This window comes from Mchenga conophoros, linkage group LG19, assembly GCF_057382185.1.
Source record: "Mchenga conophoros isolate Kocher_MC1m ecotype Shallow Benthic linkage group LG19, M_conophoros_male_GT1.1, whole genome shotgun sequence".
Classification (NCBI taxonomy): Eukaryota; Metazoa; Chordata; class Actinopteri; order Cichliformes; family Cichlidae; genus Mchenga; species Mchenga conophoros.
Window position 1 is genome coordinate 9533760 of NC_140544.1, and position 25561 is coordinate 9559320.

General features: G+C 47.6%; 3 protein-coding genes across 5 annotated transcripts in view; 2 read left to right on the plus strand and 1 right to left on the minus strand.

Moving 5' to 3' along the window:
* Positions 1-23955, minus strand: part of trappc12 (trafficking protein particle complex subunit 12) — a 32480-nt gene extending 8525 nt beyond the window's left edge. The window contains exons 1-5 of one of the 2 annotated variants that reach the window (XM_085256411.1): positions 23830-23955; positions 21148-22407; positions 20914-21030; positions 2648-2761; positions 274-412 (exon numbers count right to left, since the gene is read on the minus strand). In XM_085256411.1, coding sequence (XP_085112537.1) covers positions 274-412; positions 2648-2761; positions 20914-21030; positions 21148-22398 — 1621 coding nt within the window. In that variant the 5' untranslated portion in view covers positions 22399-22407; positions 23830-23955. Of the gene's footprint in view, positions 1-273; positions 413-2647; positions 2762-20913; positions 21031-21147; positions 22408-23452; positions 23768-23829 lie in introns of those variants that run through there. The other variant, XM_085256412.1, reaches the window with a different exon arrangement.
* Positions 17241-20308, plus strand: LOC146551737 (E3 SUMO-protein ligase ZBED1-like). The gene is made up of 3 exons (XM_085256413.1): positions 17241-18362; positions 18549-19168; positions 19256-20308. Exons 1-3 carry the CDS (start codon positions 17495-17497, stop codon positions 19649-19651), a joined length of 1884 nt encoding a protein of 627 aa, XP_085112539.1. The 5' UTR covers positions 17241-17494; the 3' UTR covers positions 19652-20308.
* Positions 23956-23990: 35 nt separating the features above from the next.
* eipr1 (EARP complex and GARP complex interacting protein 1) overlaps positions 23991-25561 on the plus strand; it is a 50853-nt gene continuing 49282 nt past the window's right edge. Inside the window, exons 1-2 of one of the 2 annotated variants that reach the window (XM_085256417.1) lie at positions 23991-24167; positions 24277-24360. In XM_085256417.1, the coding sequence (XP_085112543.1) occupies positions 24126-24167; positions 24277-24360 (126 nt within the window). In that variant the 5' untranslated portion in view covers positions 23991-24125. The remainder of the gene's footprint in view (positions 24168-24276; positions 24361-25561) is intronic. The other variant, XM_085256416.1, reaches the window with a different exon arrangement.

Genomic DNA, 25561 nt, shown 5'->3' on the forward strand with positions numbered 1-25561 from the left:
CAGCAGCGGAAATAATGCGAGCGTCACCGCAGACTCACCTGGTTGGCTGCTGTCACGTAAAGGCGGTAACGACGTCTGTGCGATGGGCTGCGGACGTCATTTCTCGACCCAGTTTCATACGTGTGAAAGTTGGAGCTGTGTTTACTCCATGACGGTGTGATTACAGACTTTTTTAAATAAATATTTAAGTCTAGTCAGATTTATTCTTCTTGTATGACCCAGAAAACACCACGAGGAACATCGGGATACAACGCTGTGTGTGTGTGTCCATACCTTTCCTGCCTGGGTACACAGTGGGGTAGTACTCGTAGTAGAGGTCCGGCTGATCCAGGTTGCCGAAGGGTTCAAACTCCAGCTCGGCATTTTGGAAAAGGCCCAGCTTGGTGAGCAGAGCAAGCCGCACAAACCAGAGCTGCAACACACACACACACACACACACTGTGTGAGTTGGTAAACTACATTACACAGAGACCCACACTGTGACATTCAGCTGTCCTGCTGTGCAGATGAAACCCACACTCCTGAGTTAAACTACAGGCACGACTAAGACATAATGTCCTCTATGATTATCCACAGTTTCCTCTGCACAGCTGTCACAATGTGTATGTTGAGGGCTTTTATTGTGAAAGGCTCACCAAGAACCTTTTGAATGTATGAATACATGCAGCATTTTACTTCATCAACACATCAGTGCTTCCACCTCAGGCTGCAGTCTGAGTGGAGGCTGCTGTTCCACATCTGGAGGGCACTGGATTCTCTCAGCTGCTGGACAGAAGCCAGGGCTCATGCTGCACCCTGAGCCGCTCGAGCTGGAAGATGGACCGCCTCGCCACGGAAAGATCCAGAAGGTCGCGAGCGGCATGTGTAACCCCTGCAGACACGCTGCTCCCTCTCGACCCGGCTGAGGCGGCGTGCTGGAGTTAGGACGGTGGCACGAGGTCAACTGTTCAGAACTTCAAGAAGACTTCGGGAAGGACCGGCGGCCTCGGGATGAAGACTGTGACCTTTGTGGCCATTTTTATTCAGGGAGTCTTAAAAACGTTGTTTTAAAAAGACAGTTCTCCCACAGTGTGCTCTCTCCCTGTGGCTCTAATTCTGTGTCGGACCATTTCAGCGTGACCTGTATTACATATTTTGGAAATGAAAAAACCCTCAAACGCGTGAAAAGCGTCTGAACCTTTTGTCAGCGTTGATGGTCACGTGTGTTTTATTAGAACCTGCAGCACATTTAAACAGGACTGCTGTCCACTCAACTTGAGGAGCTTTGCATGATTCACAGTTCAAAATAAGCCTTAGCGCAGGCCAACAGGTCAAAGAAGTCATTGTAGCCCCGCCCCTTTGAAGACGACTGGCTATCCGGTTGTTCAGTCTGACGTCACTAGCCGTGTCTGGGTCTAAACTCCGCTGCAGGTCCATATATCAAACAATCACTATGGCATTACTGAGAGTTGAAAAACTGTCTAAAGTCTTTCATCTTTAATAAAATGATCAGCGTTCTGCTCTACCAGGTGTAACAATTGAGTTTAACATCCAGGCATCCATGAAAACGGAATTTATGACATTTAACGGAGTTAGAAGTTAGCAGGGAGTTAGCTCGCTAGCTTCTATCTAAATACAATATAGCATGTCCTGACTGCGGGGTTTTGGAAACAAAGCTCTGTTATCACTTCCAACATAAATGAAGACAGAAAACTAAACAGCAGTGACGTTTGTAGGGTTACTGAAGTTGGGCTAGCTGGTATATAATGATGTGCTACGTGACCGCTAGCGACACAGCTATGTTAGCATAATATAAACAAGCTAACCTTTTTTCCACTCGATAAAAGTTAACGTGAGTGTTCTCGGTGGTCAGGAACAAATGTAATCGCATGGCAGGATGCTGTAAAAGGACCAAACTTCAGCCAGGAGAACAACTGAGATAATCCATCCACAATACGAGGTTAGTCATTCATATACTGCTGCATGGGCTGGGCTGTAGTTACATCCTAAGGTTTTAAAAACTGAGCTTAAATAAATGATTAGTGGTAATAAAAGCCGAGGGAGGTCAACAGTGATCACTGACTGTTTTAGGAGCTTTTTGAGATCAAATAGAAGAAAATACATAACATTAAACATGTTAACAACACAAAAGCCATATTAAACGCAGACTACTTTAGGCCCGGAAGTAGGATTCGTCACGTCATCACTGAACAACCAGATAGGAGGTTTAAACATAAGGGTGGGCGGGACTATTCCCTCTTTGCGACATCACACAGATCTATGAACAGAAAAACAGTTGCTGCCATGTTTCTAACATGTGCACATCCATGCAACACAACATGTGAGAAACCCCTGGAACACGAGGACTCCAACTCCTGCACTAAAGTGAGCCGGATGTTTAAGAACATAAAACTAACTGTGATATGTGGCATGAGGCAGCGACACGGCTAATTAATTCACAGAGCCGAGCACGAGGGTGGCCTCTTAATGAGCTCGCGCAGCCATCCATCTTCTGGATGGAGCTCCACAAACACACGGGGAAAATATGGCAGTAAAACGTATGAGATGAGGACAAAGCAAACAACAAAAGTATCTCAGACTGACGCAGACTCGACTGATGTCAGCGAACACGGGATTCATGCCATCGGGAACCAGTGAGGCGTCTTACCTGCAGCGAGTCGGTGGTGTGGGAGGTCGGCTGGCCGGCCTTGCCGTATCCCTGACCGTGAGCCGTCAGCATCCGGGCCGTCAGATCCACCGCGGCGCGCCAGTTCTTACTGCTCTGCAGGGGTGACGAGACATGAGGCGTCAGAAATAAGTCAGAATAACTGTTGCACAAAACAGGGAGAGGAAGCTGAGGGAGGAGAACCGACATCAGACAGAATATAATGCAGCTCAGAACAAAGAACTTCAAGAAGGTTCTGGAAGGACCGGGCGGCTCGAGAGGATTCGATGACCTTTTGTACTCAGAGACTGTTGGAGACTTTGTTTTAAAGGCACAGTTCACCAAACGTGCTTGTTCCCTCTAAAAGTGCCATTTAGATTGTTTCAGTGTCAGCCTGGTGAAGATGACAGGAGGTCAAATACCTAAACATGACTCCACCTGCGTTGCTGAGCAGCAGGACGACTCATGACTGCACCTCTGAATTCATGTGACATGACAAAGACCTTAAAGGTCAAAGGTTAAATCAGCTCATCTCCAGAAGACGCTTGTGGATGTTTTCCATCCTGCAGCAGAGACACTGAAACACTGCATGAGTCACCCTGAGCTGATCCTGCTGTGACTTTAACACTGCAGAGTGAAAGTGACCATATGAGCTCAGGTGTGTGTGCGTGTGTGTGTGTGTGTGTGGGGTGTGGGGGGGGGGGTCATTAAGGCCGAGAACACGAGTGCACACATGCCCAGATATCAGCATCTGCTTCCACAGGAGGAGGTACAATAGGTAAGAGTATGTGCTGGGAGGGGGTGGGGCGCAGAGTCACCCCACCCCATCAACACGCATGACAAGGTCGGCTCGCCGATTGGATCCTAAGTGCTGCGCCATTCATCACAGCCGGCGAGCTAATTAGGAGAGAGAGGCAGCGAGAGGGCTGCTCTCTTTATCACAGCCTTCATCACCACTTCCCTTCTCCTCCTCGCCTCCTTCCCCTTCATCTGACTCTCACTCCTGCCTGCCCTCCTCCTCCTCCCGTCACCGCTTCCTCTTCTCCTTCCTGTGCCAGTCGCTGCGCTGCCTCTGAATCTTCATTAGGGCGGGAAATGAAGCTGAAAACGAGGAGGCAGCCTGGATGGCCAAAAGCAGCTGCAGTCAGTCACACACACGCACACACTTCCTGCAGCACGCTACAGCACGCCGCTCACCGCCACGGGGTGCGAGAGGAAGACGGTGTCTGCGTGAGGAGGGGAAGAGACCGCAGGAAGTAAATGACCTTTAGTGTGGCCCCACATATTGGAGGGGTTTGTTTTTCAATGTTTTCTTCACTTTATGGCGCGTGAAAAACCAAACCCTGGACCTGCAGTTCCTCTATCGTCCAGCTGGGGCGCCAGCAGTGAGTCAGCCCCGTAGACTCCCATGTTAGATTTTTACAGCCTGATACACAAACTGGTTGGTCTCTATAGAGAATTCACTCCTTTGTAACACCTGTTTATATCATATTAAGTTTGGATAATTAGGGGCGTGGTCTTACTTATCTGACCAATAGCATGGCTAGTGTGGGGTTCATCGTGCTAATAGAGGTGTGAGCGCCTGTTTGTGTTAAATCCCGGCTGACAGCGCTGTTTTGGATGTTTGGTTTAACAGATAAATAAATGTTTTTGTGGCTCTTTTAAGCTAAACTCTGGTGATATTTGTCTTTCTGCTCTGTGCAGGTCTTTCTGGGCCAGAAGGAGAGGGAGGAGCAAAAATGCAGAAACATGCATTACAAGGAGCCAAACCTCAGGATTTACATAACTATAACTTCATGCTCAGACACTGTCACTGGCCCGAATGCCAGAGCGAAGCCGTGATGAGAGCGAGCAGGTCGCGGAGTGGAGTCACGGCAAACGTCGGTCTGACCCCGCCGATGGAGGAAAGACCAGTCACACACTGAACGGTGGTCCAGCTTCTTTGACCTGAGTGATGTGTGACGTCCCGCCTGCACGGTGGGTTTGACACGAGCGTCTGTGGGGACTGCCTCACCTCTGGAGCCTCCAGTGGACGTCAGAGGAACTGCAGCTTGGCACGTTTAAACGTGCTTACAGCAGAAATCAGAGCAAAGAAAGAGGATGAAGGAGAGAACGTTTAAGAGGCTGAGCTCTGGTGTCAGTTTGCATCAGCACTGATGAGGCCATCTCTGCACATCGTGGCTTCAAATATAACATGAAAACACTTTTATTAACTCTAATTATGAATGATTCTGACTTCAGCAGCATTACAACGCCTCACCCAAACTCCCACTTACTCACACTCCCCTCACACACACTCATAATTAGTCTCGTCGCGAGTTTAAAAGGGGTGAGGCTCCTTAATTGCGTTGAAGATCGGAAGTTCACTGCGCCCATCCTTTAGTGAGTTTTAAAAAATCCGGCATAACAAAGCCTGATGAACAAACGAACGCCCACTCGTTCTCTCGCAAGACCCAGAAGCCTCCAGGCGAGGCAGACATAAAAAGGCTTCCTCGCACCGGCTTTGCTTAACGCAGCTGCAGCACTGCTTCAATTAAGCCCCTGCATGTCGGATTACACAGAGGGGGTGGGAAATAAAAAAACATTCGTGATATGCTAAAAGAGAAAAAGGTGCTTTGATGCCTGTGTAGCTGGTCTGCAGACACTCGAACCAGGGGACGCTTTCCGCCCTCGAGCTGAAGGACGTCGAGTTTGGTTACTCAACTTCACGCAGCAGCCATTTTGTCTCTTCACAGAGACGCGGCGGGATGCAGCCCGACACTCCCGGAGACGCTCCTGTGGGTCAAATCAGCCACTGATGGACAAACGCGCTGCCGGACGGCGTTTGAAGGTTTAGTTGTTACCCCGGCGATGCTGCAGGAGCATCAGAGAGCTCTGCATCAGGTCTGAGGCACAAGCAGCGACGGACAGCACACGGCCACCCCAGAGCGCCGCTGACGACCTGACAGGCCTCATGGCTGGCAAAGCATCATTAATCTTCCACACACAGTCTTCATAGATGAAAATCAACCTGAATACTGGAAACACTGATGTCTTTCTGTAGCTCGCAGCGACGTGCATGCCAGCAGTGCAGGTGTAAGCTGTGAGCACGTCACACTTTAGCAAAGCTGCTCATGGACTGAGTCTCACAGCCGGGCACAGAAAACTAAACAACACACAGACCCGACTTTAAACGTAAGGTTACATTAATACAGAAACGCCAACAATCAAACGAGCCCCTCTGAACAAGCACTTTGGGGACAGTGGGAAGGAAAAACTCCCTTTTAACAGGAAGAAACCTCCGGCTTCTCTTTACTGACTGCACAGCGCCATCACAGTCCTCCCTACGGTGGCCCTGTAGTGCCAATCCCAAATCATTAATGGAGGTGGCAGAGGAAGTCGGAGCAAAGCTTTAAACACAGCGAGCAGCAGATATTGAAACTCTCAGACACGCGATGTAACGGGCCAGTCATGTTTAAATCCCTCCCACCGCCCTGCCATGCTGAACGTCACTGCTTTACTACATTTATAAAACATTTCTATTCTGTGTATTTTGCATTATCGAGCTTAATGATCTATTTCACCTCACAGGGTGAGACATACCTGTGTTGGAACATCCTGAGGCGTGACAGAGAGAAGAACAGGAGGAAAACACCTGAACTGGGATTTCAGACATTATGGGATGGAGTCACCGACCCGTCTCCTGCTGTTCTGACACACTGGAGGAGAACCAGCAAAGGGAGACGAGAGGACTTCTACTAAAGCTAAGGGAGGTACTGACATCGTTTTTGCTTCCAGGAGCTGCACTGACTGAGCAGGAAAGACTCCCAGCATCGTTAAACCTCTGCCGTGTTGATGTGGTCAGTGCAGTAGCAGAGGGGGGCTTTGGTGTTAATGACATGAACCACAGGCGGACACAGTGAGACGACCACAAAACAGGAATGTTTCACAGGTGAAGGACACTGGAAACTTTCCCTCCTCATCTTTTCTGTTTTTCACTAGTTTTGCACTTGGCCTGGCTCAGCGTCGCTGCAGGGAGCATGAGGACACCTGAGAGGCTGCACAGACCGACAGTAGCGCCGCCACAAACGATTATTTTGATAGTCGACTAATCAAATCATCATCCATTGGACATAAAACGTACAGCTTATTGCACCAGCAGCATCTGCTCTTATATAGCTATCATTAGCTTACAGCTTTAAGTGTTTAAGGTCTGTGCTAACTAAAAATAAAGACAAGATGATAGTTTATTAAATTTTAATGAAATTTGCAGATTGTTTCGGTGAAGTTTAATAAACTCCTTGCTATCTAAAATATAACGGGACACCGGAGTAAATTCTCGAGCATCTCACACTTCTGATAATCAGCTGTCTGCTTGACGTTTATTCAGCTGTGTAAAAACTACAACTTTAATCTCAGCCAAACCGATTTACTCAGGAACAAATAAAATACTAAAAAAGCCAAACAATAACATTTTTAAGTTATCTAAGTGACCAGTGTTGGGTAAGTTACTTTAAATTAGTAACTTAGTTACATTACTAGTTACTTCCACCAAAAGTAACTCAGTTACTTCAAGTTACTCGTTACTTTCAAAGTAACTAGTTACTAGGGAAAGTAACTTTGGTTTTACTCAGACTTCTCTTGTTAATGTGTTGCTAACTGGATACCCAGCCAGATTGCCAGTCTTCTAGCTTGCTTATTTGCCACAAGTGCACTGTGCCACCTACCAAAGGAAAAGATAATGTGCATATTTTCCACGAGAGAAATCCCACGCCTGGACCGTCGTTGATGTGTCATGTTCGCTTTTTACATCCAACACAAAAACTGCAGTCGTGGTGCTTTGATTGTACTCAGAACTCGGAAATTCTGCCTTCTGAATAGGAAGATGTAGGCAACACCAGACTGCAGATGAGCTGCATACAGAGCTGGACTGGGACAAAAAAAATCGTCCCGGGCATTTTGACTAGAGACCGGCCCACCATTATAGGAAAAAATCATAAAGCCTTTGAATGAACATAAACACTGTTGTGACAGTGATGTACACTGTCTTGATGGTATACTGTATATGCATCAATCTATCAATCGTTTGTTGTAAGACTCAGATAATTATTTATTAAAAGCGAGACATTTTAAATGAGAATAAGAAAGTATTTCCTTGTGCTCCCCTTTCCCTGTTAATGCCCTACATGGACCCCTGGCAACACTTTGCTAGACCCGCCCCTGCACAGTTACCAGCTGTCAGCTACATAGAAAAGGATCCTGGGGTTATTTGTCTCTCAGAAACAGTTCATAACTTCAACTCATTCATGTCACCTAAAAGGTAAACCTGTTTCTCCATCACAGCTCTGATGATTCAGTAAGGACATCTCCTGGTTTCATCTTCATGTTTCCCTCTCACCACATATCCAAACCGACATCATGACCAGCAGGTTTACAGCTGTGGCTCCAGCAAACATCAGCTGATACTAGAAATTAATATTAAATAAATTCTAACAACAGCTGATCAAACGTGCTGCTGTTGTTTACCGCGACATCCGCTGGTTTCCTCTTTCTGGCGCAAAGTGATAAACAAACAAGAGAGAAAAGCCGATCAGCTGATCATTGATCAGTTTCATGATTGAAGTAGCAACAGGAGAGGGAGGGGGAGAGAATGAGAGAAGAGGCAGCTGTGCAGCAAAGACAGAATAACTCCAGCTTTGTCTTTTTCATTGTAGCTGAAGTCCGGGACAAACTGTGTTCCTTTTCACCTCAACACGAAACGCGTAATTTTTTCTCTGAATACCAGACGATTCTGTTTTTTAGGGAACGGTTGGCAACTCTAATAATTAACCGTATGAACAAAATAAAGTTCAACATCATTAACATCACAGCACCCACCCAGCTGTATAGAAACCCCGTCATGCTAGCTAGCACGCAGTACGAAAAAGTCAGCACAACGAAAATAAACTCCACCTAAACTTGGTTTATATCTGACTCAGCTGGACTGCAGGTTATAACTTCTTACCTGAAGTTCAGTTCACACTTGGACCGGCGGCCGCCTCGGGTCTCTCCTCCTCCTGCGTCCCCTTTCTCTCATCCACCTGCTGGCCTCCACCACTTGCTAATGTTATTGAATCTGTGGAAGCTCCGCGATAGCCACCACACGAACTAACGAATAACGAGCCTAAATCCCAGTAACGAGTAATGCGTTCCTGATTTTGGCATAATAACTAGTTACCGTGCTCGTTACCACAATAATAACGGAGTTACTGTAACGCGTTACTTAATAACGCGTTAGTCCCAACACTGTAAGTGACTCATATATGTTTAACCTGAGTAGTGAAAGACGGCGGTGGGTTTGAAGCCGGGAGTCCGCTGCTCTCGCCGGCTCTAGTGAGCCTTTCCCCCGGCTAGCTATCAAGCTAGTGGGTAACAGACGTCTCCGAAAAGCGCTTTGAAAATATGTGGTGTCTTGATAAACTGAGCAGATATTTGAGGTTTACACAGCTACATTCTCGCCTGAAAATATGTTAAACGTTTATTTTGTGACCCAGAAAGAATAATAAGAGTAATATTAAAACTGCTGCCATTGTTGGAAACTGGAATTGGCTGAGCCGTGCTAAATCTGGGGAAAGTAGGATGCATTTGTCGGCTGCATTTAGAGAAGTCTTCGAATTTGGACAGCCTTCCTCACGTCCCTGTAACGTAATCGGCCTTCAAATGCGGCCTCCGAAGGATGCGGCCTGAATTTGGACACAGCAATGATACCGGATACAGCTTCTTCTTCTTTGGGGTTTAACGGCAGCTGGCATCCTTGTACATGCAGTGCTGCCACCTTCTGTTGCAGTCCGTTATTACACTCTTAAATCCTACTACTTATTCCTGCGTCTTTCAGGATCTTACAAAGCTTCAAATGACGCGTCGACTATTAAATTTGTCGTCGACAATTTTGATAGTCGACGTAATCGTGACAGCCCTACCCGACAGACGGACGTACACCCACCAGTAGTGTTAGTAAAATACTGTATTAGTGTTTAAACACAAAGATGGATGCTGAGTATCTGAAGCAGCTGAATCTCTAAATCAAAGACCTAAAAAGAAGAGTTGCTCTGAAAACAGCACGAGAACACGACCCTGAACAGGTGACCGGCCAAATTTCGATGCTTCTGATTGACTGCAAACCTGGCTGCACTTTGATGTAACTTTGGCAACACGTTACCGACTAAGCTGAGCAAACAGTGCGGTTTACAGGTGAGAGTCGGCCTAGCGCACGGCTCTGTCTCCTCTGCAGAGGTGATGAAGGGCTGAGGCTGGATAATCTATGAGCTCAGCTCGGCTGGCTCTCCTCTTCTTCACGGTGACCTCCGTCTCCTCTCTCGTCCCCGCTGTGGTCAGCAGAGAGTTAGACTCCAGCTCAGCACCACCCCGGGCTGCTCCTCATCCGTCTCCCTCATTAGCATCGCCGCCCCCGCCCCTCCCCCATCTCCTTCATCTCTGTCTCCTACTTCCTTCCCTCCGTGCTTCCCACCGGAGACTCTAACCTCGCTCCCCTCCCTCACTGTGCAGCTGCCTGGGCCCACGGCCAGCGTGCGTGTGCCCGTGTGTGTCTGTGTGTGTGTGTTAAACCTACCTTGGCGGGTCAGACAGACACACCCCTATAATCACTGCAGCGACCCGGCAGCTGCAGCCGGCTTTGATATCATTGCTCTAACCTTTACTTGTCATTATCGTAACCTTTCTACGTAGCTGTCATTTCCTCCGTCATTACACCTCCGCGCCGCCGAGCTCGCAGTAATGCACCGTCAGCTTCTGCGGTGCTGAAGGGCACGTTTAAGCCTTCCTGCCAGTTGTTTTCACCTTGCTGTGTTTATGTAGCTGCAGCCGTACGCTCACACCTGTTGTGAAAGTGCAGCCTAGCTCACAGGGCTGCCAACATGGAGGACGACACCAGGTTATTACAACCGCCGCTGATCGGACGCAACATGAAAAGCACTCGTGTGACGTTGTCTAGGTCAGCCTGGACATCACCTGGCGTTGGTCACGGGGAGGGTGCTGCACCGAACCCTCAGCCATGGTAAACCTCAGATTGCCATGGTAACCTGTAGTCTGCATGGAAGACGCAAACCTGTCTGAAAAACTCGCCAATTACTCACAGAACAGTCGTCCACTCTGTCCCAGCTTCCTTGCCTCACCCCCAACCAATCAGATAGCCGATTCTGCCAGCGGCGTCTTCCTGTTAAAGGGAGTTTTTTCTTCTCACTGTCGCCAAGTTCAGGGGTCATGTGATGGTTGGGGTGTCTCAGTATTACTGTAGGGCCTTTATGTTAGAAGAACTGTTACTGTTGTAACAGTAACAGTTCTTGTAACAGTTGTTACAGTTGTGCTGCTGTATAAATATAAATGCAAACTGGAAACAAAGAACGTTCAGCTTCAAAGTAAAAGCTGCGTCTTTATAAAGTTTGTTAAGAATACAGACTTTGTAATGTGTCACGTGAAGATTCATCAACCAGATTAAGTGTTTACTGACAATTGACAGTGATAGTGGACATCATCATCACTATTCAAACAATCCTCTCCTCACAGACAAGCATAAACACACTCGATTATCACTAAATCAAATTTAACACACGTTTGTAATGACGCTAATTCAGTTTACAATAGGGTTCATTCGCTCAGTCAGCAGGTGGCGGTATTCTCGTACACTGGGGAGTAAACTGCCATTAAACGAACAGAAGAAGAAGAAAACCCCTGCACATGCGCGGTACGGATCGGGTAGACCCGATGGCTGTATCCCAATTCGGGGTCTGCAGCCTTAAAGAGGTGGCTGTGGCTCAGGTGGTAGAGCAGATCAGCTACTGATCGGAAGGTCGGTGGTTCGATCCTTGGCTTCCCCAGTCTGCGTGTCAAGTATCCTTGGGCAAGATACTAACCCCAAATTGCCCTCTGTTCATCGGAGTGTGAATGCGTGTGAATGCAGGTTAGTTTGCACTTGTGTATAGAAGTGCTTGTACGAGTGGGTGTGAATGGGTGAATGAGGCATGTTATATAGAGCGCTTTGAGTACTCCGGGAGAGTAGAAAAGCGCTATATAAGAATCAGTCCATTTACCATTTTAAGGCCGATTACGTCACAGCGACGCGACGAAGGCTGTCCCAATTCAAAGGCTGCTCGAAATGCGGCCCTTGTCACTACCCGATCCGTACCGGAAACCCGATCGGTACCCCGCATGCGCGAAAGGTGTCTACTTCCGGTCGAAGCGTTTTATGATAGTTACAGGTCAGAGTATCTGTTAAGATGTTAAGAATAATAAGTATATCTTAAAATGTTTCCAATAATGAAGTATTTCAATATAATGTAGACAAAAACAAAAAAATAAAAAGATAGTGACAGATCGGGACTCCCGATCCTTACTGTGCATGTGCAAAGTCGGACCGTACAAATCGGGTCTACCCGATCCGTACCGCGCATGTGCAGGGGTTTTCTTCTTCTTCTGTTCGTTTAATGGCAGTTTACTCCCCAGTGTACCAGGATACCGCCACCTGCTGACCGAGCGAATGAACCCTATTGTAAACTGAATTAGCGTCATTACAAACGTGTGTTAAATTTGATTTAGTGATAGTCGAGTGTGTTTATGCTTGTCTGTGTGGAGAGGATTGTTGGAATAGTGATGATGATGTCCGCTGTCACTGTCAATTGTCAGTAAACACTTAATCTGGCTGATGAATCTTCACGTGACACATTGCTAAGTCAATATTAATAAGTCTGTAATTTGGCGCCATTCTTCTTATTTTACGGCGCTGTTGTTCAATCGGGGGACGCTCTCTGTTGAGGAGAAAAGCATGAATTTCTTTGTATACGGATTATCCATTGTTTAAATGTCCCGGGCAGTCGAAAAGGAGGCAGAGCTGCTGAGAAATGCTAGGAGCTAACTGGGCGCTAACCGTATCATTCAAATATATTGAATGTCGCAATGTTGGCAAAGAGAGGAAGTGACGTAAGATTTGCGCATGCGGGGTACGGATCGGGTTTCCGGTACGGATCGGGTAGTGACAGCCCTGAAATGCGTCCTTCATTTCCCTGAATTTTAACGACGTGGCGGTGTAGACTTCGTGGCCCAACATATCCCAGAATGCATAGCGCGGCGGTGGGTGTGGATAATTTTGCCGAAAAAAAACGGCGGATGAGGGGCGCCCGAAGAGTAAACTTTAAGTACTGAATATTATGTCACTTATTTATGTGCAAATGTTTAATAACGAAGAACATTAAAACATTACTGTTGGCCACATGTCTGCAAAGTTATGTGACATTAGTGACGTTTGTACGAACATGGTTTTAAAGCCTTTACTTTAAAATATACGCCGTTCAATAGCTGAGCTGAATCTTACAGAGAATGATCAAAGCTTATGTAGAAACAAACAAATGAACAAAAGATTTTCTCCTTCATTTCTGTCAAACAAAGCTGAAAAGTTTCCAGCTGTTAGTATCATGGTTGCTAGGCAACCTGGGCAGCGCAACGGAGGCTAGACCGTCCCATTTCACAAGCCTCGCACTTCCGGCCTTAGCGGTCTTTGAGTACGCGGCCCTTGAGGACCGTTGAGGCTGCGTACTTTAAGGCTGCAGACCCTGAATTGGGATACAGCCGATATGTACGGTCCGACTTTGCACATGCGCAGTAAGGATCGGGGAGTCCTGATCCGTAAAGATCTTTTTTTTTCGTTTTTGTCTACATTATATTGAAATGTTTCATTATTGGAAACATTTTAGGAGATACTTATTATTCTTAACATCTTAACAGATACTCTGACCCGTAAGTATCGTAAAACGCTTCGACCGGAAGTAGACACCTTTCACGCATGCGGGGTACCGATCGGGTTTCCAGTACAGATCGGGTAGCGACAGTCTCCTTTCCATGTGGAGGAGCAGCGGATCTTCCCTGGCCGCCTCCATAACTTAACTCCTCGCCGTATCGCACGGCAGAGCTCGTCCACCTCATTTCCGCTGCTCTCGCGTATCTGCGATCTGATTGTAATAATGTTCCCAAACACATGAAGCGCCGTCGCAACGACGCTGCTCCATCTGGTGGCAGGAGGCTGCGTAACACTTCACCGTCGTTGGTCATCCATTAAAATTTTAAGATTTTAAGATAAGATTAAACGACTCCTTATTCTGGTACCGACGAGCGACAACAGCGACGATTAGTCAGCTAGTGGTGCACATCCTGAATTTTTTTCCCCTCGCACCAGAAGCTGAAGTATTTTTGCGTGATCTTTACTGCGATGCTCTTTTTATGTTTTATAAAAATTTAAATAAAGTCTCCTCTCCAAAGCGACCTGCTGTCGTTTCTCCTCCACACGAACAGAAATCAGATGTGTTCAGGGAAAAAAGAATGTCTAATTATTTTTACTTTTCGATTCCCCGCTGTGCAGCTAACTGAAGAGTAGTAACTGTAATCAGACTACTGAATAACAGCACAGTGGTGTGTGACAGCAGCTCCGATGTCCTCATTCATCAGCTGAGGGCAGAGAGGCCGACGCCAAGAGTCAGAGAGAGAGGAAGTGCAGACTCTCGGCCCTCCGGTGAGTGTGTTCAGTGTGTGTTTGTGTCCTCGCTGCACATGTGTGTGTGCATGAACAGTGGCAGTGGGTGAAGTCACACTCTGGATCTGCAGCATGACTCATTCTGCCAGCTCATAGCGGCCTCTGCATCACACAGGACGCCGCACGACAGGATAAAGCTCAGCGACGAGTGTCAGCCGAGCAAAAGGCTTCACACACACGATCCATCCATCCTCTGTTTCTACGTGACTGATCAGCTGTCTTTAAAGGCATCACTCTTCAGCAGGCTGCACTTTTAATGGCCTAAAGCTTTCTGACATTTGCACTTCCCTAACTGTGCGTGTGTGTGCGTGTGCGCCTGCGTGCGTTCACATCCTCTCGTTTTCTGAATCTTAACCTCCCCTCCCAGCTCAGCGAGCTACATCGCCTACGACAGCTTTGATCTACGAGTTTGTTTGATCTTGGAAGTTTGAAAATTTCATAATTTATTGGTAAGTAAATCATCTGAATGCGAGTAGATGGTCGTAGATGGAGGAGGCAGATGGTGTCGGATCCATTCATCAGCCGGAGTGACTCAGTGCTCCATTATTATGTCAGCAACGCCACACAAGCTCCTTATTAAGCAGGATGCAGCGAGCAGAGATGTCGTCCTTCAGCCGGAGGCCGCGGGTTCAAGTCTGTGTTGGAAATCATCTGCCTCACAGAACAAAAGCAAGACGCCGAATCTGAGGCGGCAGCAGAAGGAAAGAAAGCCGCCTTGTAGCTCGCACTGACCTTTGAACTCCGAGAAAAAAAGAGGCGCTCAAGTATCACGTTATGTGGGATTTCCAGGTCTGTGGCACCGAGACGTGCTGATGTGGAGGAGAAGGATATAAGAGTGAGACGTGTCACAGCATCTGCACATTCAGCAAAGAGAAGATCTGAAGCTCTTCTGTGTCACGCAGCTCCACTGAGGACACCACTGCATGACTTCTGACACATCCAGTGTTGCTCAAGCTCTTCTGAGAACAACAAAACTTCACCGGCATCTCCTGCAAAAACACAGAGATCTCTGCAGCCATGCACAGGACACACCTCCTCAGACTCGGTCAACTCGGAGCTCAGACATCGTTCAGCTCATTTCTGCTGCGTCTATCCTGGAGCTTGTTTTTTGGTCTCTGCCCACGGCTTGTGGTCACGGATCGACCAGCAGCTTTGCCTTCTGCACAACAGAGCAGTACAGCGTCCGCATCACTGTCGAGCAGCCCGGGTCAGACTGGGCGCTCTGCCCTCTTTCAGCTCTGAGCTTCCAGGTGCCGACTGAACTGCGAACCGCCCCAATGAAAGGTGGAGGTTGTCGCTCTAAAGGCCTTTACTCCAAGCAAACGGCACGAAACCACACATTAACAGGTCATACAGAAATACTGTTGTTGTATATTCAATAACGGTGCACGCTGAGCTACACTTATTTCCAAATGCAGTAGTCTTAGATGGAAACTTGTTTCATGAAGCTCTCTGCGCACTGTTCTTGAGCTCATCTGAAGGTCACATGAGCTTTGAGGTCTGCAGCGATTGACTCTCCAGAAAGTCGGTGACCTCTGAGCACAGGTGACATCCTATTACGATACCACGCTGGAATTCACTGAGCAAGCCATTCTTTCACCAACGTTTCTAGTCTTATGTAGACGGTAAATGGACTGCTTCATATACAAGCTTTGTACAGCTTGCCTCATCCACACTTTTAGGCTCTTTCTGTGGATTATATACGTTATTTACATGTGTGTGAAAACCTCGTATGAGGATGACAACTTCCAACCCAGAACAGGGACCGCAGGGCCCCGACCTGGACCCAGGTCTGGTGAGCTCCAGGTCTCAGCCAATGGGGTCCGATCAGAACAGCCAGGAGGAGGAGTCACAGGGATCCCAGAGCGCTCCACGTGCAGGAGCAGCTTTGGACCTTTCAGTCTTTCACATAATGATATAACTGTTCAATAAACAAGGTTGTTGTTTTACAGACATTGTTATCAGCTCGCCTCCAATAATCTAACGTCCAAACACAGCAGGAGGTGAGCGCGAGCAGCGACCTCCAGGAAAACGAAGGCCACCTGTGACATCAGGGCGGCTGCATCCATCTTTAATGGGCTCTGTGGGTAAAAGTTGTGAGTCCAGGCGAAGCCTGCTTTGATGCTCGCTCTCTCTGCTCGTCATTCATCGGCGAGCCCGCGTCACCTTCCTGCCTCGCCATCTCTCCTGCTCCGGGGAGCCACCCACACCAATCAGCAGACGGCGTATGATCCTCACACACTCACCTACGCCATATAGTGCAGCTGACTGCAGGCTGAAAGCACCATATTGAGTGTGTGTGTGTGTGTGTGTGTGTGTGTGTGTGTGTGTGTACACCAAGTCCAGAAGGCCCTTGAAATATGCACAGCAGTCCTATGCATAATACATGGGCACAGCAGGAAGAGAGAGAACTTGTGAGCAGAGTGGATCTCCACCTCTCCATCTCTCCACTCCACCTCTCTCCATCACTGCTGCTGCTGTGCATATGTTTTAAATAACAAGCGTCTCTCAGGGTCGTTTGTGGGTCAGAAATGATGATGGAGGGAATGCACGAGGGCTGCAGAGGTAGACGAGAGATGGATGGCAGCAGCGGAGGGAATGAGGTGAGACTGCGTGGTCACAAAGACACACACACGCATTTTTATGCTTGGCAGGAGAAGAAACAGGATATGAAGAGAAAGGAGGCGAATGATTCACTGTTTTCAGTCAGCTGAGACCGAAAGCAGCCAGCGGCTTCAGCAGAAACACCGACTGTCAGAAGGTCAGACAGGCTGCAGCCGCCGCGGGACGCCGAGCGCCGCTTTACTCGTTTACCTCCAGAAAGCTCCTGCAGGACAGCACGAGCTCTCAGAGCCTTCCAGCTGCCGCCGAGGAGCCTGGTGCAAGAATTACAAATGCAGAGTGACCTGTTTCTAGACCATCTGCAAAAGCTGCCTGAGCTCTTCTGGTTACAATCAGAGCTGCAGATACGCTTTCAAACAACTCCATGAATTTAACTTAAAACACTGTTCAAATTATGCACAACTAGGGCTGCACGATAAATCGAAAATTTATTGTCATCGCGATATCAGCCTGCGCGATGGGCCCATCGCAAAAGACGGCGTAAACTGCGATAATTGGGTACCTTAAAATGTTTACACACGTGCTGTAAAGAATTTACCAATCAAAGAAATCCATTTACACATTTGACCAGTCGAATAGAGCCCTTCACGGCATTAACCAATCAAATGGATTAGAGGCCCGCCTCCTACGCAGGTCGGGCGCGAACAACGCTGCAGCAACGAGTCAGAGTTGTAATGGCTGAGAGCGAGACGCGTGACGAGAATGCTACTGAACTCGTGGCTAAAAAAAAAAAAAATAGTACCTCACTTATTTGGAGGTACTTTGGATTTGATAAAGACGACGTTCTCCAAACACAGGTACTCTGCAAAACTTGCCGAACACTCGTGGCAACCACCAGAGGAAACACGACTAATCTCCACCATCATCTTCAATACAACCACAGAGAACTGTTTGAAGAGTTCCAGAAAGATAGGGCTAGCCAAACAAAGGTTGCTAATGTTAAGACAAAGAGCGCAGCAGTCCAACAGCCGTCTCTGTATCAGAGTTTTTCAAGTGGAATTCCTTATGAGAAAACGTCGAAGCGGTACAAAGAAATAACAGAGGCCATTACACATTTTTTGGCTAAAGACATGATGCCTATAAATACAGTTAGCAGAGAGGGCTTCACCAGTCTGATACATAAAGTGGACCAGAGATACCGCATCCCCTCACGAAACTACTTTTCACATGTCGCCATTCCACAAATGTATGAAACATGCCGCAAGACCGTCATGTTTGAACTGAGCCAAGCTGAAAACTACGCAAGCACTACAGACCTATGGTCAAGTCGTACAACGGAACCATATATGAGTTTCACAGTGCACTTCCTCACCGAAGACTTTGAACTGAAAACACGGTGTCTAGAGACTGTGTATTTTCCAGACTCCCACACTAGTGAAAATATAGCCCATGTATTACGTGAGGTGTTAGCCAGCTGGGATCTTAAAGAAGATCGACAAGTGTGCATCACCACAGACAACGGTGCCAATGTTGTGAGAGCCACGGAGCTAAACAACTGGGTCAGACTTCAGTGTTTTGGACACAGGCTGCACCTTGCAATCGGTAAGTTTTATTCAAGGCAGATCTTTTTAGCAATGAAAATGTGCTATACATTATTATCAAATTGATATTGATAAGGATAATGTTACCTTTTTAGACAACTTTAGTTATAAATTTCAATTAGTTTTTTTTTTTTAAAAAAAAAGGTTTTAAACATGACAGTTTTTTTGTTTCCTCTTATTTCTCCAGAAAATTCTATCAAAGATGATGCCCGCATTGCCCGAGCCATTGGACTTTGCAAAAAGTTAGTTGGACATTTTTGCCACAGCTGGAAAGCAAAGATGGCTCTGAAAAAAGCACAGCAGAAGCTCAACCTCCCAGAGCACACACTGATCACAGAATGCCCAACCAGGTGGGGTTCCAGGCAGAAGATGATTGAGAGAGTCCTGGAGCAGCAGCGGGCCATTTCTGATGTCATCTCAGCAGACAAGAAATCAAGACACTTGATTCCTACTTGGCAGGATCTTGAGGTACTGGAGTCTGTCAACCAGGCATTACACCCCCTGCAAGACTTTACAGATGCCCTGTCTGGTGAGAGCTACGTTAGTGTTTCATATGTAAAACCAGTCCTTCATCTGATGAAGACGTCGGTGCTTGCAGAGAAGGAAGAAGACAGTGATTTGACAAAATCAATTAAGAAGAAAATCCTCGAGTACCTGATTACTAAATATGAAAATCCAGCTACCCAGGAACTTATGGACATGGCGTGCTTCATGGATCCCAGATTTAAAGTCAGCTACACCAGCACTGATCGAGTCTCAGACATCAAGACCAGAGTGATGTCAGAAATGGAAGCAGTGGCACAGAAGGTATTCATGCATGCTTATATATAAAACCTTTCAATTCATATTTAGTCCAAAATGTTTACTTTTCTTATAATCTGCTTTCTGTTCCAGGAGAGAAGCTCCGCTGAACCAGAGGCCCAGACAGATGATCCACCCAGTCGTCCCCTGAAGAAGGCAAAAAAGTCCCTGGGCAGTTTCTTCAAGGCAGCTCCAATCCCTACCTCCTCTTTTATGCATCTCTCACAAGCTGTTGAAGCTGAGCTTAACAGCTACTTGCTATCCACGGCCATAGACAGTGAGGAAGACCCCTTGGCATGGTGGAAACTCCACAAAATGACATTCCCACAGCTAAGCAAGCTTGCAAGGAAGTATCTCTGCATACCTGCAAGTAGCTCACCTTCAGAGAGACTTTTTAGTACATCAGGAAACATAGTAACATGTCAGCGCACATGTTTAAAACCTTGGAGAGTAAACATGTTGGTTTTCCTTAACAAGAACTTGCCATAAAAAACATTCACTCAGGAAGGATGAATGCAAGATAGAGAAACCTTTTTTTTTTTTCAAAAAATTACAAAAATACACTACCTACATTGTTCTTAATTGTTGATAATATTAGTCTTGGCCAGTACGACCACAAAGGTAGACAATTGTTCTTTGGTGTGTTCCCACAGCAGACAAGTTCTTACCTATAGTTTAATCTAGTAAAGTTTCCACTCCAGTTTTGACTTGCATCATAACTACTTGGTGAGTGGTAAAATGATGAACAACTGCATAGAGATAATTTGCAGTATAATTTAAGTTATGTTTATTTAAAACTAATTATAGAGACCGGGAAGGATGTCTTTCAGAATTCAAGCCTCAGAAATTTTTTTATGGGGGCAATGTTTCAATGTTTGACTGCACTTTGTTGTTACACTGCTAATACAGCAGCTTTCATTAAATAAAACTGTGCAGTAAAACGGAAATTATGTATTTGTTTTTTGTTTTTTTTTTGCTATTTATTTTATCGCAAGTCATATCGTTATCGCAGTATTGATCACAGTTATCGCACATCGCAGGTTTTCCTAATATCGTGCAGCCCTATGCACAACAACAAAAGTAAAACCATCTCCAGCTCCTCAAATCATCCTCTCCAGTGTCACCTGACCCAGGAGACGTCACCTTCCTGCTCTCTGAGATTTCTATGATGTGCCTCTGCGCTGTGCGGTGTTCATGGACCCGTGTGTGCAGATACACACATGTGATCAGGCAGGTAAACACGAGTGGCCCACCTGAGTCTGTGATCACCGTGTGGGTGACTCTCTTTGGGTGGAGCCAAAGTGTAAAACTCTTCATGGACACGAGTAATCACTTAGCACGTCACCGTGGAAACCAAGACAACAAAGACTTCATCAGGATCTTTTCCTAAACTCAGCCGCACTCCTTGGTTTTAGTTAATAACGTGTTTAAAAATGCTAAAAATAAAAACGTGAAAGTCTGCCACGTGTATGACTTCAAGCAAAATGATTTGCTGCTCCACCCACTCCTCCAACCTGATGGTGCCGACCTTTTTCACCGTTTCAAACAGGAAACTATTAACTTTGTGTACAATGAAAAGAATCAGCACAAATCAGAGCAACGAAATCAGCAGATTAACTGTGACAATTTCTCAGGTTAGTGCAGAGTTGAAGACGACACCACGCAGGTGGAGGAGAACGTCAGCTCCACCCACACGTAAACGTCCCGTTTCACGCCGAGCGATGCTCCGCTCACAAACTAAAAGAACTCACAATCAGCTGTTTGAGGCCGTTGAAGGACTGATCCACGAAGTTGGCTGTGAGGACCTGACGCTTCGCGGCCGCCGCCTCTCCCAGAAAACGAAGCATTAGGTCCTTGACGGCGTCGCCCTGTTTTTAAAAACACAGAAATTCAACATCATCCAAAAGCAACAGGACAGAAACGTCCTCGCAGTCACCTGAACACGAGCATGGGCGGGTTTACTGCTGAGGGATCAGAGTTCCTACCTGCAGGTTGTCAAACTTGAGTCCTGGCATGGTCAGTCTGCTGCTCTCCAAGTAGGCGGGGCCGTACTGCTGCGTTGCTACGGAGATTAGCACCTTCCTGGTCTCCTCGCACGGCAGCCAGGCATCGTGGCGCCTGTCTGCCTCGTTCAGGCTCAGCGCCGTCGCAAACGCGTCGTCGCTGCCTGAAAACAGCTGGTTGAAGGGCTGTGGTGGGACAGCTGGAGCTGAGGTGGGGGCGGAGCCTGGAGCCGAGGCTGTTTGAGGTGTGGGTGGCTGGAGCTTGGGGGATGGTTCAGCAGGGGCGAACGCTGAGCTCGGTGTGGGAGCGCCAGAGTCCAGGATCCCTCCGGGGGTAGAGATAGAGGAGGAGGTGGATGAGAGCTTGTGCTCGGGTGCTTCGGCGGAGCCTGGAGGGATCTCAGCATTGGGGTTGGACACGGAGATGAAGGAGGAGGGGGCGGTAAAGGAGTCGAAGAAGTCGGACGCCGGGTTGGTCTGTCCGTTATCTGTGAAGAACTTGCTGAGGCTCGGGCTGGGCTGGCACACAAGCGCCCCCGCCATCTTACTGGGCGTCACGGTGTCTTCGCCGCCACCCATGCTGAAGCTGGGCGACTTGATGAGGGTGGGCTGGAAGCCGTCGGGCACTAAAGACTTGGGCTGGGTGCCCTGGCTGAATATGGTGCACACGGGGACAGGCTCGTCCTTTGGTTTGGTCGCTCTGGTGATCTCCGGCGCCGCTTCCTCGCTGCGACTGTCAGACAGACTCTTCACGTCACCCGGGGAAACGGCGCTGGTCGCCACTTCCTCTGGTTTTTCCTGCGAGCCTCCGTCCTCCTGCTCCTCCACCGAAACTTTAATCTCAGTCGTATTCTGTCCGATCTCGCTCTGCTCCTCTTGGTTTCCCTCCACCGCGTTCTCCTCCTCCTCGCCTCCATCCAGGAGGGAATCGATAGGCACCACGTCATCCTCCTCGCTGTTATTGGGCGAATCAGAAATCATGACGCTCTCCATCATCTGGTCGTTGAGCTTGTCCATGAGGCTCTCTGAGGGCGTGGCGCTGCTGTCCTCCTGTGGTGTGGCAAAGTCCCGACCTAGATCGATGCTGTCCTCCTGGGGCAGACCACCGTCTGTGGGCGGAGTCTGACCTGTGGTCGCCTCAGGAGGGGCCGGAGCCGAGACTTCCTGGTTTACATCCTCTACGGCGATGTCCAAGGAGACCGGCCGCTGGGCGTGAGCTTCCCCGCTGTCCATCTCACTGCTCTGCACACAGAAACACACAAACACATGAACCAACAATTCCTCTCATTGTTGTGTGGCGTTCCTGTGAAGCAGGAACACTCATTTCCTGTCATTCTTTATTGTTTTCAAATTTTATTACAGGTCTCTGCGTCACGGGACAGAAACATCAGGTGAAAGAGGACAAAAATGTCCAGTTATGATGTGTAATTTATGCCTGTAGAGGAAAACTACAAGCTGGAAACAAGTAGAAAGATGTTTTTAGGGTTGGTGACATCGTCTCACTGTTGGTGTAACGTGAACTGTAAAACTAAACTTTCAGAAAGTTTGACTGTCAAAACGGTGTAAAAGACAACAAAAGAGATTCAGTCATTAAGACTCCAAATTTTTGGGACAACTTTAAACTTTCAAAGATGTTTAAAGAATAAAGTGAGAGCTGGGACTACAAAGCAGGCGTGCCAACGGCGGGAAAAAAATTCCACCCTCACCGCTTCCACAGGAATTAAGAGGATGAGACGCAGGGAAACATTGCTAATCAAATGCATTTATTAACTGATCATCATCAGGGTGAGCACCTCTGTGAAACGAGAAGTTTGGAGGTCTGGAGCACTAAGATGCGTTCACGCAATGACACAATCGTCTCAGGAGTGGACGGCCCAGCAAATTCACCCCGAGGTCAGACCCTGCGATGCTCAGGGAACCAGAAAAAGCTGCATCTGAACAAAACACAAGACCTCTGGAACAAACGAGACCAAAGTGCTGCTCAAAGAGCTGTGCATGAACGAATGCTGCAAACCTCAACGACTGAAAGAAGAGCGGGCCAAAGCTCGCCCACAGTGATGACACAGACCGATCACCGCAGGTGTTTATTTAAAAGTAGTTACTGCGTCCTGATATTTTGACTGTAGGATCTGTAACCTCTGAGGGTGTTTGAGGCTACCTCGATTAAACCGTGGTTAAACGTGTGGTTGCAGTGACCTCTGGGCCAGCACAGCTTGGTTTCTGCCCGTCAGCTCTTTAAACAGCCTCCAGGAAGCCTCTGGTGTGGTTTATTTTGAATGTCAGATACCTTAAATCAGCATGAATCCCACTTCCTGTAGTCTCGTCGCTTCCTGTAACTGTAAACACAGTATGGTATCTCCGTCTCTGTCAGCACTGAGCTGCAGCACCGGAGCTGCTCGGCCTTTTATTCACGATTACACAGGAGCCGGTACTCGGATTACCAAGTCGGTAAAACCGGTTATTGGGTCTGTCTGTCATGCTAGTGCTACTTTAGCCAACTAGCTCAGGTTAGCCAGCCGAGCCGCTAACCGTCAAATGCCGCTAACAGTGTTTTAAAACAGCGCAGAGCGTCTTCAGCTGCTCCGCTGCCGCTAACATCACCGCACAAACAGCCGCAAACGCATAAAAGACCAGGAAGAGAAGCAGGACGGACTGTTTACTTACCGTACTGCAACCTGACAGACGCGCCTGTAACACGCATGCGTCACACAGTACAGCTACTAGTACGGTGCGTCAGAGAGGACACGTTTCATGGTTGCTATTCCGGATCTTCTTCAACGTTGTTTTTAAAGCGTAAGTGTCGTCACACGGCCGTCGTTGCGCATGCTATCCGTACGTTTCAGTTTTAAATCGCGGAAGTGAGGCGCTGTGTTGTGTTTGGAGCAGAAAGGAGCGCAGAGGCGCTTTCTGAGCGAAGCCTTTCATTAAAAGAATCAAACCGCGCAGAGGACGCAGCGCAAATGGAGGACGACGCTCCCGTCATTTACGGGCTCGAGTTTCAGGTGCTGCTGCTTCACTGCGGCTCCATTCATTCCCGTCGAGCTGTCTGTCAGCTGCCTCTGCGCTGGAATCTTGTATGTAATCCTTACTCTGTACTTCGTTACTCCGCAGGCTCGAGCTCTGACGGCGCAGACAGCTGAGACCGACGCTGTTCGCTTCCTCGTGGGCACGCAGTCACTCAAGTTTGACAACCAGGTGAGAAGCACCTGTCCACAGGTGACGGGGAGCTCGGGATTAGGCGAAATCATGTAAATACTAAAAAACAGGGACCCGGGGGAGGCGTGGAAACATCACAACAAAAACACTCCAGTAATTTTTAATATTCGTACAGTCCCCAAATATATGGTAGCGGTGTGCTGCCTCCGAGCCACAGAGCCTCCATCATCATAGTGCGCCTTTGGAGCTGGGGTAATAAAACACGGCAGGAATTTTCCAGCACACCTTTCCTTCCACACCTGTGATTCCTGGTTTTCCAATGAAATAAACAAATGTGTTGCCATTCTTCCTCTGTGGTCACTGCACCCCTCTTTCCCCCATCTTTTTTCCTTTATGGACTTCATTGAACGCTTGTTGAAGTAATGAAGACTTTTGGATACTTGTGAGATTACACCTTTTTGGTTTCTGACTTATAAGCATTTATAAAGATAAACGGCCTCGCTGTAGTGGTTCTTTGAGTTTTAATGTTTTGAGTATAGAAGTTTCTTAACTGAGCAGCAGCCAGACTCCTACCAGACAAAGACACAAACTGATGGAAAAAGAAACTTGGAGAAATTAATTTTATTCATCACTAAATCACAGCTAAGATTTAAATTTCCTCCCACTTTGCGACTTTAACGGGTTTCCTGCTTACAATGGGCCTTTAAAGCTGATTACACACATAACCATGTAAATAAGGAGTGTGTTTATTTTAGTAAAAACAAAGAAATACACCTTTTAGACCCTGAGTCATCTCAAGTCCAGACCCCAGCCACCTCCTCCCACTCATCTGGGGGAGCACCGAGGTGTCTGGGTCCGCCTCAGGGCTCCTCACAGTAGGATGTTTATGAAACGGCCCGCCCAGGAGACGTCCTGGTCTCAGTGTGGAGGAGCAGCGGCTCTGCTCTGAGCTCCGGAACTCCTCACCTGATCTCTAAGGGAGAGGCAGCCGCCCTTCAGAGGAAGCTCCTTTTGCCTGCTTGTGTTCACAGTCTTGTTCCTTTGGTTCCTGCTCGGCTTCTTTCTCCTCCGTGAAGCCCCACCTTACCGTGCAGAGGGGTGTGTGTGTCCCAGTGTTGTCAGGGTGCCTTTGTCCTCTGTTAGGGTCTCACAGGACACCTGGAAACAATGCTTCTGAACTGTGCCTGTACATACATATGAGAATTTAAACATTCATTCAAATGAAGTTTAATGAGGTTTA

Excerpts from the sequence above, each read along its gene's own strand:
- LOC146551737 (XM_085256413.1), top strand. The coding sequence starts at position 17,495 with ATGGCTGAGAGCGAGACGCGTGACGAGAATGCTACTGAACTCGTGGCT. Across the intron at positions 18,363-18,548 it reads CAGGCTGCACCTTGCAATCG|AAAATTCTATCAAAGATGAT; the intron begins GTAAGTTTTATT and ends TTATTTCTCCAG. Across the intron at positions 19,169-19,255 it reads TGGAAGCAGTGGCACAGAAG|GAGAGAAGCTCCGCTGAACC; the intron begins GTATTCATGCAT and ends TTTCTGTTCCAG.